The 16,204-nt window shown below is 36.4% G+C and overlaps 1 protein-coding gene across 1 annotated transcript in view; it reads left to right on the forward strand.

The window, feature by feature from the left end:
* The window catches only part of ADGRV1 (adhesion G protein-coupled receptor V1), a 515,575-nt gene that overhangs the window by 151,947 nt on the left and 347,424 nt on the right, over positions 1 to 16,204 (forward strand). Inside the window, exons 53-59 of the mRNA XM_064596364.1 lie at positions 3,438 to 3,584; positions 6,076 to 6,331; positions 7,880 to 8,082; positions 9,262 to 9,438; positions 9,932 to 10,114; positions 12,404 to 12,583; positions 15,789 to 15,953. Of these exons, the coding sequence (XP_064452434.1) occupies positions 3,438 to 3,584; positions 6,076 to 6,331; positions 7,880 to 8,082; positions 9,262 to 9,438; positions 9,932 to 10,114; positions 12,404 to 12,583; positions 15,789 to 15,953 (1,311 nt within the window). The remainder of the gene's footprint in view (positions 1 to 3,437; positions 3,585 to 6,075; positions 6,332 to 7,879; positions 8,083 to 9,261; positions 9,439 to 9,931; positions 10,115 to 12,403; positions 12,584 to 15,788; positions 15,954 to 16,204) is intronic.

Consider the following 16,204-nt stretch of genomic DNA (forward strand, 5'->3'; position numbering starts at 1 on the left):
CCCAGGCACCCCAGGGCCTGGGGTCTTAACTGGCGACTGATGATGCAGGCACTCTCAGCCCGACAAATGCCAAAATTCCAGACTGCCAGAATGAAAATAGGTGTTCAGTATAAACCACATTGTGTGCACAGTTCAGGCACAGGGAGCCAGTGTGAGTTCCAGGAATGGTGGGAATCCTCCCGGAACCCAACGTCCCAGACATCAGGTGAGGGCCAACTTTAGAGCAGGCCTTCCAAGGCTAGCAGGGAGGCTACTATGTGAATTCACGGCTGCACGAGCCCCTGAGTACCATCATGAAGTTCGTCCCCGAGGGAAAGGGTTGGAGTGGAAGAGCAACTTGATCTGACCCACGTTTGAAAAAAACCATTCTGGCCATAGAATAGACTAGATAGTAAGTGGGCGAGGACAGAAATAGAGAGGAAACTAGTGTGGGAATTCAGCAATAAACCACAGAGCGACAGGAAGCAGGCACTTGCCTTTCACGAGATATGGATGACTGTAAAAGGAGCAGGTTTGAGGGATGAGATGAGGAGTTTTGGATGTGCTAATGTCCTGAGCCAATTGCTTGCAAGTGTTGTAGGATCACCCTGTTATCCAGTCTGGCCCGTCTCTGGAGATAAAGGCAGGTCAGCTTCCTCTGAAACAGCTCTGCCCAGTAGAGTTATAATGTGAGCCACGTATATAACTAAGTTTTTTAGCCACATAAAAAAAATAGAAAGAAGTGAAATTATTTTTAATATTTTATTTTGTTTAATCCAATATATGAACCAACATAAAAATGATTGATGAAATATTTTGTATCCTTTTTTATATCCTTTCTTTCATACTTTGTCTTCAAACTGCAGTGTGCATTTTATACTTAGAGACCAGTCACGTTTCAGGTGCTCAGTAGCCACGTGTGGCCAGTGGCTACCATGTAGGTGCAGCTCTAAGGCATGAGCTATAGTGGGGAAGATTAGGAAGAAGGAAGACCGTCTCTGTCCCCAGCACGTACTGACATGACTTGTTGCCTCACTTTCTTCAAATGACAACTTACCAGAAAGGCCTCCTCTGACTGAAAATTGTAGCTCCCCACCACCATTCTGTACCTTTTTATCCTGCCTTGTTCTTCTTTATGAAACTTATAATGGCCTTGTCTATTGTCAGTTTCTTTTACCAGAATGCAAGGCTGTGAGAGCTGAGGTACTGCTTTGTTCACAGCTTTATTCCAGAAAAGTGCCTGGCACACAGGAGGTGCTTAGTGTGACCCTCTCATTATTCTTGGTGGTGGGGGGGGAACAGAACACTCACAGAGCTTTCTTGGTGTTGTACAAATACATAGGGCAGAGCTGGGATGCCTGGGACAAGAACCAACGTGCCCTGCTGCATGGTCTCATCCTCTCACAAGCCTTGCTGCAGATGGGGAGCACATTCTATGATAGATTTCTCCTTCTGAAGCTTGGTCTAAGATTACTCTAGAGACATTAAAGTACTGTGGTTTAATCCTTCCCAATAGATAGTATCCTGGGTTCTTTCAGTCCATTCAGTAGAATTCCTCCATACAGGCCTCTTGTGTTTGGACATCCTTGTTCTAAGATAAGATTTAGTAGATAAAGAGAATTTTTTTTTTTTTTTAAGATTTTATTTATTTGACAGAGAAACACATGGAGAGAGAGGGAACACAAGCAGGGGGAGTGGGAAGCAGGCTTCCCGCTGAGCTGGGAGCCCAATGCAGGGCTCGATCCCAGGACCCCGGGATCATGACCTGAGCCAAAGGCAGACGCTTAACAACTGAGCCACCCAGGTGCCCATATAAAGAGAGTTTCTTGACAATTTTCTGGCTGTATTAAATTCTTATTTTAATAACCCTTATCAATAGAGGACATAGAGCCAGAGAGGCTTTTCTTTGAAAAGGCATTGTTGTTTGTGAACAAATTATATGAATATTTTATTTTATTTCCTTAAAGTTTTTATTTTTAAGAAGTCTCTATACCCAGTGTGGGGTGTGAATTTACAATCCCCAAGGTTGAGTCATATGCTCTACTGACTGAGCCAGTCAGGTGCCCCATATGCATATTTTTAAATCAAGATATTTTCTGTAGGAATATTTGAATGCTTTGAGCAAGATTTTATTACTATGTGACATTTGTAACACTATGTTAAAATGCAATGTAAAACACTGCCATAGGATAGGCTATCTACTCAAATTCGCATTCTAAATAGAAGCTTTTAGAAGCTGTAAGAAATTCATGGAGGAATTTCTTTTCAGATTACCACAGTAAAAAGACAAGAAAAAGAAAACTATTACTGGGAAGATTTTTTAAAATCTTTATACTCCATAGTCTGTCGTTATTGCTTATGGATAAACTAGGGGTCTTGTAAGAAGGAATTCTTTGGAGTATTAATTTTGAGCAAAATTTCATTCAGCGGCTCTCAAGAGATGCTGCAACTGTTAGAGGAGGAGTTCAGTCACGCGGAGGTGGAAATCAGTCTGGAACAGAGGAAAGAGGCCACGGAGTCTAGGTGAAAAGAGGGGCAGGGGATATTTTTGGCAAGAAAAATAGTCGTAAGGACCAGGAGCTAAGGATGAAACACCATCATGGAAACCGCACAGCCTGCAGAACATTTCAGAGGATATGAATTTAAGGATAGGAGACATTTATAAGTGATCAGAAAGAGTGCCCTCATTCTCATCATGTCTTTACATTTGAGTGGGACTCTAGAGGCCATGTAGATCAAAAACTTATTTTACAAGTAGGAAACAAGACCTAGAGGGATTGCCAGAAGTTATGCCGGGGAAGAAGACTTCCCCCATCTCCTGACTCTATGTCCTTTCATTTCTACAAACTTGACATACTATGTGTAATGCTTTCCAAAAAGTGTATGCTTTCTGAATGTGGAAATAAGATGTTCATTGAAGAAATTTGAAATTTACAGAAACAAGAAGACAAAGTAAAAATAATCCTATAATGATTAACATTTTAATTTACTTTAACTTAGTCTTTTAGTTATTCAAACATGGGGTGCCTGGGTGGGTCAGTCAGTTAAGCGTCTGCCTTTGGCTCAGGTCATGATCCCAGGGTCCTGGGATTGAGCCCCGCATCGGGCTCCCTGCTCAGTGGAGAGGCCTGCTTTTCCCTCCCCGTCTGCTACTCCCCCTGCTTGCACTCTCTGTCTCTCTCTCTCTCTCTCTCTCTCTCTGTGTGTCAAATAAGTGAATAAAATCTTTAAAAAAAAACTAGTTATTCAAACATGTGTGTTTTCAAATTAAAATCGTGGTCATCATATATTGCTGGTTTTTAAACTATGTTTTTCACTCATATCGTGTTGTTTTCATGTTGTATCAAGTTGTATCATGTTGCTTAGTACTGTGAAGTTTGCACATGCACAACAGCATGAATAAAAGTCTACTTAGGTAATTTCAGCTAATCCCTTGTGACTTCCTGTGTGTTTTTCAGAATTCATTATATAAGCAAGTGGAAGAAATGGAACAAGATAGCCTTGTAACCTTGAATGTTGAGCGCTTAAAAGGAACATATGGTCGTATAACCATAGTGTGGAAAGCTGACGGAAGTATTAGTGATATATTTCCTACCTCAGGAGTGGTATGTAATTTAGAAAATTATAGGAGAGTTACTTTTAAATTATGGTTACTATTGATGCATGGGACCAAACCCTGCCTTATGGATGAAGTGTTTGAATTTGACCATGTCAGCACTGGATTCCTACTAATCACCATAGAGAGGGAAACAATTTAAGGTTAGTTTTAATGTTGTGATTATTGTTCTTTTTTCCTATAGTTCCAAAATTATCTGAAAAAAAAATCCCTTTTTAGGTTCAGTATATCAGTTGGCCAAATTATGAATGCATTACGTTGTCAGAAAGATAAAACCAATCAAACTGGAGATGGAAATGTGATTTCAAGATTTGGCTAAAATGGAAGCAGTAAGTAGGGAACAAATCTATGTAGGATAGTCATACATATGAAAAAGCAGATCAGAATTGTTGAGTGATGTAGGTTGAGTTTCCTGTAGACAGACTCTGAGATTGAGAGTTGTGGGTGGATTCCTGGGGAGACACACCTATAAGGGAACAAGGAAGGTAGGAATGTGCAGAGGGGGACATTGATCCCTGGGTAGTTATGCCTGGGATTGAGTCTGTGAGGAAGTTCTGGAACTGAGCTAGTCCTTTGGAGTTGTTTCCAGTTGGAGCAAGGAGGCTGAGATTTTGCATCCCCATTTTAGCCATCCTGGACCTCATACCACCTTCTGAGTGGGGCATAACCTTGAGTGAAAGTTTACTGCCGCTGAAGGCAGTTCCCAGTGAGAAAGAAAAAAGCTGTTATTCCTACCAGCTGGGGGATGGGTGCATCAGTCCCAAGAAGGGATCTGGGCAGAGGATCATTTTATCTACTATTGGAAGATAGTATAAAATTGGGACACAGGTTGAAGAGTGGAATCAGATTGGGTCAGAGAAGTAAATGACTCACAAAGAGAGAGTTTAAAGAACCTTTAGTTCCTAATTGGAAGATGGGTGGTCTTCTAGACTTGTCTCAGGTTTTATAGATTTATCCATGTATTTTCCCCAAATGCTTCTCTGAAGAGTTCCTTTAAAAGACCTCTCATGAAATTATCTCAAAAAAAGACAGATGAATGTTTTGGTCCACCATTTCTAGGTTTCTGTATCATTTGAAAGGAGATTAGAGCTTTGGTATCTTAAAAGTGTTATGGCAAATTTTATTGCATTGAATATTTACTTTACACAAGTTACCAAAACTATATATTCAACTATGTAAGTTGTATCTATCAGGTTCTGTATGTTCTGAATTATATTTTCCCAATTAATATTCTTATATAAACATGATTAAAATGATTTCTATTTAAATGCATAATAGTATCTTAAGTGTAGACTATATTTGGAAGATTTAATTATTTTATTCAAGAGTCAGTAAACTTTTTCTGTAAATAGCCAGATAGTGAATATTTTAGACTTATGCACTCTTATGGCTCTTTCCTAGATACTGAACTTTGCCTTTGTAGCACAATAAGGTGTTGGACAGTATATAATCAAATGAACTGGGATGTATTTCAGTAAAACTTGATGAAAAAGATTTTCTGACCCCTGATTTTATTAATAAAGCTCTTAAGTTTATATCCTCAAGTGCCTTCTTTAGGTGGAGATGAGTGTCAACAAAATGGGCCTGGAATGCTAGTTTGATTGTAGTTTGTAGTCATGTTGCTAGAGAATAGGGTATAAGGCAGAGAGCAATTGGAAGTGACATTCAAGGAGCAGGCAGAAGCCCTATCAGAAAGACTTTCAGATGCCTTTTAGCAAATGTGGATTTTACTCTAGACAATAGAGGCACAACAGGAGGAGAGAGATGCTTTGATTTGTGTCTCTTTTTTATCTTTCTCTCTCTACCCTATTTTGATTGATTCATTCTTAAATTTCACATCTATTCAGCGTTTAACCAAAGGAAATAACAATCCTGGCAAAAATTTTTTTTTTTTAAGATTTTTTATTTATTTATTTGACAGAGAGAGACATAGCGAGAGTAGGAACACAAGCAGGGGGAGTGGGAGAGGGAGAAGCAGGCTTCCCGCTGAGGAGGGAGCCCGATGCGGGGCTGGATCCCAGGACCCTGGGATCATGACCTGAGCCGAAGGCAGACGCTTAACGACTGAGCCACCCAGGAGCCCCTGGCAAAATTTTTGTAGAGAAAAATGTTTAAACTAGTATGCCACCTTCTTTTATCTTTATAGATTTTTAAAAGTATGGTATCCAGGACTTAGACTCCCAGTGAGACTATATACTCTATATTTTAATAGACCGTAGGCTTCAGGATATGACAATTTGGTTACATGCTTTATCAGGTTAAGTTTCTGTAATGGTTTACTTTTTTTCTTTTTTCCTAACAATCTTCCAGTTTTTAACATGAGAAACAGTTAATTGATTTGTAGAATTATATTGTGTTGCTTAAATTCCTCTTGTTACTTAAGTTGTGGTCAGTATTGAAAGAAAATTTAATGTTTTGATATTCTTACTGCACAGTGACAATTACAAAATAAATAAAATCTTCTTTCTTTAAAATTTTAGATTTCATTTTCTGAAGGCCAGGCACTGTCTACAATCACTCTGACTGTTCTTGCTGATGATGTACCAGAGCTATCAGAGATTGTGAGCATAACACTTATTCGGATTACCACAGAAGGGGTAGAGGACCCATCAAAAGGTGCTACCATTGATGAGAAAAGAAACAAATCTGTGATAACGACTCTGCCCAATGACTCACCTCATGGCTTGGTGGGTTGGCACTCTGAGTTTCTCTTCGTTAGAGTAGTAGAGCCTAAAGGTAAATGTTCTTAATATTTTTTAAGTTCTAATAAGTTTTATTGGGTAATTTAATTGTAATGTTTACTAGGAATATAAATCCCTTTTATATATTTATATATTTTTTTAGTTTGACAGATCATACTCAATCCGTTTTACTTTTTGTTTATTAAATTTTATGATCATGTACATCCTCAGCAATAGTGCTATAAGAAATGCTTGTACTCTTTTGAGGTGTTACTGTCATAATAGAAATATTAATATTTTAGTAAGTCATTACAGTAAAGGTGACAGGTTTTTATTTTACTTTCTCTTCATCATTTTTATGTTCTCTTCCCTTCTCAGATTCCTTTATGTAGTTATAGGGAACAATAAGCAACACAATGAGATACATTTGGTACTCAGGGTATTAACTGTTAAACCCAAAGCTGTAATTAGAATAATTTTTCTGTGAAGTGTAAGTAATTAGTCCCTATTTCCTTTAAGCTTAGTGCTGAGATCTTTGCCTAAATAACTATTCATATCAGCTGTAGGATCAATAGACTTTTGTAAATAAAGACCAGTTGACTTATTTGAACAAATATATTTCAACATATATGTATTTATTTAGAATATGCAATGTGAAGCCTCTAAAAGTTTCAGACAGAAACATGGACATCTTTCAAAGACCTTTCATGTAAATAGTTGATGGAGGAAATGACATATAATTATGCACCTGGGCCTTTATATGTCTGTATATATGGGAACAGAAGCAGTAGACTTAAAATACGTTCATTTATTAATTCAACAAACATTTTGAAGCACCTAGTAAGTGCCACAAATTGTGCTGTGTGTTCTGGAACCAAAGACACAGTCTTAGGTTATTAGAACCTCACAGACCAGTGGGGAAGACTGACGAGCATTTTTTGTCCATTTATATAGCAAATTAATTTTAAAAATCTAAAAAATGAAATAAAAAAATTGATGCTGTGAAATACTTTGATCCTTGTGACAGATACCTCACTATAAGAACAAAATTCTTCTTCTTCTAATGATTAAGTTATTAAGTGATGACTTTGTGTATTTGATTTTTCATTTTTTTAAAGATTTTATGTATTTATTTATTTGAGAGAGAGGGGGCGGGGCAGAGGGACAAGCCTGGTAGTGAGCGCAGAGCCGGATGCAGGGCTTGATCCCACAACCCTGAGATAATGACCTGTGCTGAAACCCAGAGTCAGACGCTTAACCAACTGAGCTACCCAGGCGCCCCATAATTTTTCATTTTTGAAATCTTCTTAGCATTTATAATTAGCTGTCAATCTGCACATAAGTACTTTCTTAAGATTTTCAGCAATTTTTGTTAAAGCTCATGTGCAATGTAGGAGGGTGCATTAGAGAACCTGAAGTGAGGATTTAGAACTGGGATATAATGTACGATGATTGTCAGCACAACTTTGGGGACAAGGGGGACAAAAGCACAAAATACTCCTTGGGGGAGTATATCTCAGGATAGTGCAGAATATTCCACCTGAAGTGGTGGTATCGACTACAAATAGAAATCTTGTTTACTTGAGGCATGTCTTTCTCACAGAGAACATCACCATTCTTCAGTTACCGATTGTTCGAAATAAAGGACTGTTTGGGGCCATTGCCATTCATTTGATAGCTAAACCCAATTTCTTATTGCACGTCGATAATCAAGCTACTGAGAATGAAGATTATGTGCTACAAGAAACAATAATAATAATGAAAGAAAACGTAAGAGAAACTTACATCAAAGTTGCCATTTTGCCGGTAAGTTTAGGCTGCAATGAATATGATGTAAAATAAAGGAAATGCTCTTAAAGATAAAAATGTGATTTAAAAAAAAGAAAAATGTGATGCTCTTAAAGATAAAAATCTTTGAAAAGATTGCTTTTCAGTGTAAAATTGTGAGTACTCTAACTGGAATATTGTTTGAATGACCTTTGAAGCATTGAAATGGAATTTAGTTATATGTCTGGATCCACTATTTTCTTGGTTGGTTAGTTTTAAACTAATGAGCGAATGAATAAAATGCCCAAATTAATCTGATTATTTTTATTGTTGGTTTGATAGGGCAGTATTTTCACGTCATGATACAATTACTCAAACCCAAGATTGTTCTTCAGAGGGTTTAGATCTGGTTTTAGTGCTCTCTCATGTATATAAAGAGAAAAGTGTGTATCTGTAATGATTCACAAGAAACTGAGAATAGTTAATAGTGTTATTTATAATATTACATAATAACTAAATATTGTGTATATTACAATAGTATTGTAACTACAATACTATTACAATAGTATATAACAATATTAAAAACAAATATATGTTATTAAAATAATGTTGCATAGTAACATTAGCGTTACTAATAGCAGTATTAGTGATAGTAGATAATAGTGGCTTCCGGAAAGGACATTCGGGAAAGACTATAAGGGACGTGACAAAATAGAAGTTTCTTTTCCTCTTCACTATGTATTCTTTTTACTTTTGAAATTTTTTGTTACCTATCAAGAAATAAAGTAACAGTTTTTAAAAAGTTAATTAAAATATTGGATAATGCCTAGATTTATAAGTCTAGAGCTTTCATTTTTAAGATGTATGTAGCATTTACCATTTCTTCTAAATTTGGGGGGCACTATTATATACATAAAACATATTGGATAGGATATGGTCAAAATTGTGTGATGGGTTTTTAAAAATTATTTTACTTGCTAATGAGTATTAGGCTTCAGTTAAAAACTCACTAAGAAGATTGAATATCTCCTAAGATTCTGAAGTTGTCAGTGGGAATGTATTAAAATATAAAAAGGAATCTTTTCTGTATGTGTGAAAGAGCTACCCATTCCTGTGGCCTTCATTTATTTCTCACTGAGAAGTATCAGGTTTTCAATGCAAATTCAGTGTATTTTTAAAAATAGAACATAATCTCTCTCCTGTTCTCCCCCACCCCAGGATAATGCTCCCGAGTTGGAGGAAGGATTTATTGTCAACATCACTGATGTGTACCTGGTGAATTCTGACTTCTCTGCAGGACAGCCAAGTGTGCGGAGGCCTGGGATAGAAATAGTTGAGATAATGATTGAAGAAAATGATGATCCCAGAGGAATTTTTAAGTTTCATGTTACCAGAGTAAGATAAACTTTAATATATTTATAGTAATACAGAAGCTTCTACCTGCTGATTTGGCCAATGTCATATATTTTCTGCAAAATAATTGGCTTTGCTTCTAGATATTTATTAAATACCTATCTTAAAATTTGTCTTATAGGCTAATTCTTAGTTCTCTTTGTGTTAGACCAAAGGATTAAGCAAGTTTATTTTCATTAAATTTAAGCCTAAGAGTTCTAGAAGTGCCTGGCTGGCTCAGTCAGAAGAGCATGCAACTCTTGATCTCAAGGTCGTGAGTTCAAGCCCCATGTTGGGTGTAGAGATTGCTTAAATGAATAAATAAGTTTAAAAACTTTAAAAAAATGTAAGAATTCTGAATACCTATTATGTATATTTATATCCGATTATTGATTTCTACTTTAAAGGGTGAAATAGAAGAAGAAATAATAAATTTAGAAAGTGATGACATATAAGAATTTTGTCTGGTATTTTAACTTATATTCTTTACCTAAAGGATATTGGTGGAGTTATTACTGCCTATGAGGTGCCTCCGCCCCTGAATGTTCTTCAGGTTCCTGTAGTCCGGCTGGCTGGAAGCTTTGGGGCTGTCAATGTTTATTGGAAAGCAACAGTGGACACTGCTGGCCTAGAAGACTTTAAGCCATCTCATGGGATTCTTGAATTTGCAGATAAACAAGTATGCTAATCACGAACATATTAGCAATTTTTGGTTGTACTTCAAACATTTTATAGATATCCACCAAATGAATGTGCATTAGTGACTGCTAAATGTATTATACTTTGTATATCAAGCCAAACAGAATTATTATGAGTTAACATGTTATAATTTATTAACAGACATAGAAAGAGAACATGAAGAGGCAAGAGTCTTACCCTTTTCTGAAGTCCCCCACCTGATTCTATTTTAAGCAGAAGTTAAATGAGGATAATAAATGACTTAGAAGTGCCTAAGAATGTATTTTAAAAAGTGCCTGGTGAACTTCACTATTCCTTATGAATTTTAGGTTAATACATTCTATTTATTTCTTTTTTCTATAAAAGATTTTATTTATTTATTTGTGAGAGAGTGGGAGAGAGAGGAGAGCACAAGCAGGGGAAGCGGCAGGCAGAGGGAGAAGCAGACTCCCCACTGAGCAAGGAGCCCGATGCTGGACTCCATCCCAGGGCCCTGGGATCATAACCTGAGCCAAAGGCAGATGCTTAACTGACTGAGCCACCCAGGCGTCCCTATCTATTTATTTCTTATCAGTATAGATATTTATTTACTTGGTTTTGCACTACAGGTATGCACATTTATTACTTTTAATAACCCCAATTTTTTGTTATAATAAAAACAAGACTTTTTAAAATGATAGAAAAGAGACAAAATAATTAAAGCTAGAAAAATTGAAAAATGTTGTTTTAGATTTGGGCTAAAGTATTCTCTAAGAGTTATGTTTTACAAATTGAGCATTTTGTAATATGTAAGTATAAACCTTTTCATAAAATTTTAAATCAATAAATGGAAAAAGTGTGTGAACAACGATGAAAATGTTAATAGCCTCAAATAGCAGTATCCACTCACACAAAGTCTGATTTTGCCGAGACAAATTTGTACAGTACGCATCAACTTATTAGTTGCTGCTGAAAAATAAACATATAGATCTAGACTTTCCTACACAAAATGGTCTTTGTTGTTAATATTTGAAATCATGAGTTTTTAACAAATTTAGAACTTTAAAACATTTCTTACTAAGAGGCGAAATATAGATTTTTACACTCAAAGTAGAAATAAATACATTGATTTTTTCATTGAAATAGCCTTCCACCTTTACTTATATTACCAGCATTTTATTTTGTGTATGAGGTTGAAGTCCTGTTATTTAACAGTGTCTTAAGATCATCATCATTCTTAAAGTTAACATTCTCTAGGGTAGGTATTCTGTTTTTTACAGTACAGAGTTGAGGTGCAGACATTTTAATAAGCTTCCATTTCAACATTTGATTTTGTTCAGGTTTCTGCCCTTGAGTGTAAATCCAGATTTCTCACTTTGCTCTTTTATTAAAGGTTTTAGGTAGATTTAGGTAGAAAAACTTCATTTTCTGGTAAACATCTTTGTCAAAATACTGGAATTTCCCTCCAAGATGTAGAAAAGATTTTAAGTTTGGAGATACAACTGGAATATTTTTTTAAAGATTTATTTATTTAATAGAGAGAGAGATGCGAGCACAAGCAGGAGAGGGGCAGAGAAAGAGCGAGACAAGCTGACTCCACAATGAGCAGGGAGCCTGATGTGGAGCTTGATCCCAGTACACTGCAATCATGACCTGACCTGAAAGCAGAGCTCAAGCGACTGAGCCACCAGGCGACCCACAACTGGAATATTTTTATGACCAATAGTGAAATCACAAGCTGGACCAAGTTTTACTTATTTATAAGTTATAAAAATGTTTAATATGGACCAGACAAATGAATGACGTTCTGATCATAAACATGAAAGAACAGCAGATTTGGGTTTTCTTCCTACCTTTCTTTTACATTATAAGAGTGATATTTGAAACCAAAGCGATTTATTCTAACTGCCAAAAACAATGATAATTTCTTTGGTTTATGTTTGTGCAATGCTTATTACAGCCTGTATGGCATTTTAAATATTTTTGTTCAAGAATCAGGCTTTGCTGGTTTTTGTATACATAAATAACAGTATATTTTATTACATATGTAATTTCCTTTATCTTGAAAATAATAGACTATAAATTTCTGACTTTGAAATACTTTATAATATATATATAACTTTAAAATAGTATTTTAAACATAATAGGACAAAAAATACTTTTTTGTACTATGTTCTGTCAGCTAAAAGTTTATTTATATATGATCGAAAATTGCTATTACATTATATCCTCCTTGCCTCTTACCCTCCCTCCTTCCCTTCTTCTTCTCTCTCTCCCCTTTTTCCTTCTTTCTTCCTTCTTTCTTTTGTAGGCTACTGCAATGATAGAAATTACCATAATTGATGATGCTGAACTTGAACTCATGGAGACATTCAATATTTCCTTAATCAGGGTGGCTGGAGGTGGCAGGCTTGGTGATGATGTTGTGCTAACTGTTATTATTCCACAAAATGATTCTCCATTTGGAGTATTTGGATTTGAAGAAAAGACTGTAAGTTATATATATGGGGAGGAGGGTGCCTTCCCCTAGGCTAAATTTTTTTTTGTAATTGTTAGAAGAAAGATGCCTTTCATTTTTTAAAAAAACTATTACCCCTCACTTACGATTCTCTGCTCAAGAGTACTTAGAGCTGGCTATTGAATTAAGTGCGGTCCTCTCATCTGTGTTTGACAATAATGAGTACTCTTACATCAGGTATTTACAAGGGGGAACAAATTATTTTTTATTGGGTAACATAGACCAAGATCTGCTTTTTGTCCATACGTTCTGTTCTCAGCCTGCCTTGCTGCCAGACCCCTATCCTGGTCACAAGGCAAGATTCTGTCATGGATCTAAGTGTTACATGCTAGGATACATTTAGCTGGGGGCGAGGGGGGCAGAATTTATTTTGCCCACCCTTCTGGTACTTTCTTGACTTATATTGAACAAAACACCACAGTCACCCCAGCACAAGTGTTTGTATTTCTTCTTTCTTCCCTCTTACTTCCCACTGGCTGTCTCCTTCCAAGACTTGCAAGAGAGAAGCCAATTATTATCACTTCAACTGCAGAGGAAGAAAAAAAGCTTAACAAATCATTTATGCAGCCAGATTTGGTGGTTTGTACTAAATGACCCTTACATCTTAAATATAAAATTAATTGTTAAAACTATATCATAATTATACATGATCTTATATCGTAATTTTTAAGACTTTATCTTTCAAAGGAAATTCCAAGATGAAATAATCATAAATATATGTAGATAATTCTAATATACACAACTTTTCTGGCTCTGTAGGTCACCATTCTCTGTATTTGATCACTTACAGGGAATCAGTAATTCATCATAGATCATTTTCTGTGGATACCAGGCTAGACCTACAGCTTGCCCATTAGGGCTAGGCTTCCCAGATGCTCCAGAATTAAAATAAGCACTAATAATTGCCTAGTGACTTGATTATTGAAATTTCAGTTTCCTAAGAGAATGGGAACCATAAGAGGGACAGGACACACTTCCGCTATAGCCTAGTGAGACTTTCTTGGGGAAGGAATAAGCAGAGGTGTTTGTAAGGAGTGGTAGATTCACAAGAGAGTGGCTGTGAATGTTTGTTCAGCAAAATGGAAAGTCTGGGAAACATAAAACTATTAATATAAAGAAGAGTAAAAAGTATCCATGATATTGTTAACCTGAGATATGGACATCATTAATATTTTGTTGTATTTCCAACAGTGCTTTTTTCTTTGCATATATGAAAAGAAGTATTTTAATCCATATAAATATGTAATTTAATTTTTATAATGTGTCTCTATTAGCTTCTGAGGTTAGATAAAAGGTTCAGGGTTTCAGTTAAATTTTCAGTGGGAAAACCTTAAACTAATATTGTTACTTTTAACTTGATCACGCTTTTGGACTCAGGCATTAGACTGTATGTTTACAAGCTTCCTTTGCTGTCAGGGAAAATGAAGAGTTACATTTCTATTCATAAATAATTTTTGTTTACTCATTTTATCTGAACTGCTGTCATCAACTTTAGTGCACTCTTGGTCTAGGAACTGATATCTTCTTGTAATAACTTCAAATTTCCAATTTGTCTTGCAATGCCAAAGTAAGGATGAGGCCACCCAATCCTTGTGTTATTTCTCATAAGCCTTGTGACGAGGAAATGAGTTGCTATACGTAAAGCACTTATAACTGAGCTGTACACTCAGTAGGTGTCTGTCGCTACTTTTAATCATTGTAGTATCAGGAGCAGCTTGTTGCCCAGCCCATTATGGCTCCTTCTTTTATATTCTATGTTTCTTACAGCCAAAGGCTCTTGATAACACAGAATTTGTCTTTTAACATGTATCTGAGAACACAGTATTGTGCATACAGTGAATATTTTGTTAGCATTATCTGATGAAATGTTAGATTTAGAACTGAAGAATATCGAGGGAAGGTTGTTAGTGTAAATCTGTCAAACGAATAAGCTGCTCCCTGGGCAATATGGTAAGTCTACCAAAGTACTGGCCATAGCAGAGGCTCAAGAAATCTGCTTGTGACACCTCAACTCAAATGTTATCTATGGAAGCAAAAAGGACTTATCTACGGATTGCAAGTTTATAGTGGGTTTTTCCTTTCTCACTTAGTTTGCTTCTTATTTACTATTTTTCTTCTCTGAGGAGTGGTATGAATACTACTGGATGTGAAGTCAGGACATCGGAAGCACAGAGGAGGCTCCTCTTCTCCAAATAATGTGCATAGATCTAGCCCCCAGATTTCTTAGAGTTTCTGTGAGGCTTAACTGAGATAGAGATTATGCCAGAACTGACATATAATAGAAGCTCAATAAATATTAGTTGGCTCTAATCTCTGCCCTAGGCACCAGTACAAAATCTTATGAAAAAACCCAGCAACTTTGTATTAGACATTTAAGTGTCTGTCGGTCTGTCTTAAAAATGGAAAGCATTGTGTTATATTTTTATATTTGCATAACAGGCAGATATTATAGGCTCAGTTTGGACTTTGCTTCAGAGTCAGTATATGCAATTCAGTTGAACCAAGTCTCTTAATAAGGATCATGTGTAAAAAATAAATGGTACAGGTAAATCAACATACTGAATTTCCTTCTCTGTTTATGTCAGGTTAATAGAACCTCTTTTAAATTTGGATTTATTGGCCAAGTGCAGATAATTAGGAGGGCGCTTGTGGTCTCTATTATGTGGTAAGCCTGACTACCATTAACAAAGAACCCCTAAATCCTGCTTCCTTAACATAATAAGAGTTTATTTCTTCTTCATGCAAGAGTCCTACATCTGTGTTCCTGGTTCCTCTTCTCCAACTGGTGTCTCAGGTACCAGACTCTTTCCTTTTCCAGTTCTGTCCTTCTCTAGGTCCTGGAGTCCTCATTAGTCACCCAGCAAATGGGAAAAAAGGAATGTGAAATGTTTTGTTGGAAGTTGATGGCCAGACTGTGAGGAGCATACTTTGTTTCCCATATGCTCTGTTGGCCAGAATTCAGTCACATGCTCTACCTAATTGCAAGAGAGCCCAGGAAATGCCAAGTAGCAGAGTGTCGAGGACAAAAAGGAAAGAGGGTTTGGTGAAACATTTTTTTCTGTCACATGACTGTACCATGAACAGAGTTCTAAACTGAAAAGTTGGTCATTGTAAATAGTAATAAGATTGTTTTTCCTGCTCCTTTCTTTTCCACTTAACTGGATTGTCTTTCTTTTAGGTAATGGTTGATGAATCTCTTTTGTCTGATGACCCTGATTCATATGTGACATTGACAGTTGTCCGGTCCCCAGGAGGAAAAGGAGCTGTTCAACTTCAGTGGACCATAGATGAGACAGCTAAAGATGATCTCAGGCCCTTGAATGGGACGCTTCTTTTTGAGGAGGTATAGTCAGCATCTGGACTCCTATAGTTTTACTCGAACTTGTGTTTGTTTTTTTCCCCCATAGTATTGCTTATGAATTCATATGTATCTGGAATTTTTTTTAAATCATATGCAATTTTGAGGACAATCTCACACATACACACACACACACCTAGATGTCTGAAATCAAATTTAATTCAAACATTACCTCCATCTCACCATGAGAACTATTCTTCTCTCAACATTTCCTCTCCTGATTGAGGACAAAACCA

Source organism: Mirounga angustirostris, unplaced genomic scaffold (genome assembly GCF_029215605.1).
Source record: "Mirounga angustirostris isolate CCGP_5_RB_7025 unplaced genomic scaffold, mMirAng1.0.hap1 SCAF_7, whole genome shotgun sequence".
Lineage (NCBI taxonomy): Eukaryota > Metazoa > Chordata > Mammalia > Carnivora > Phocidae > Mirounga > Mirounga angustirostris.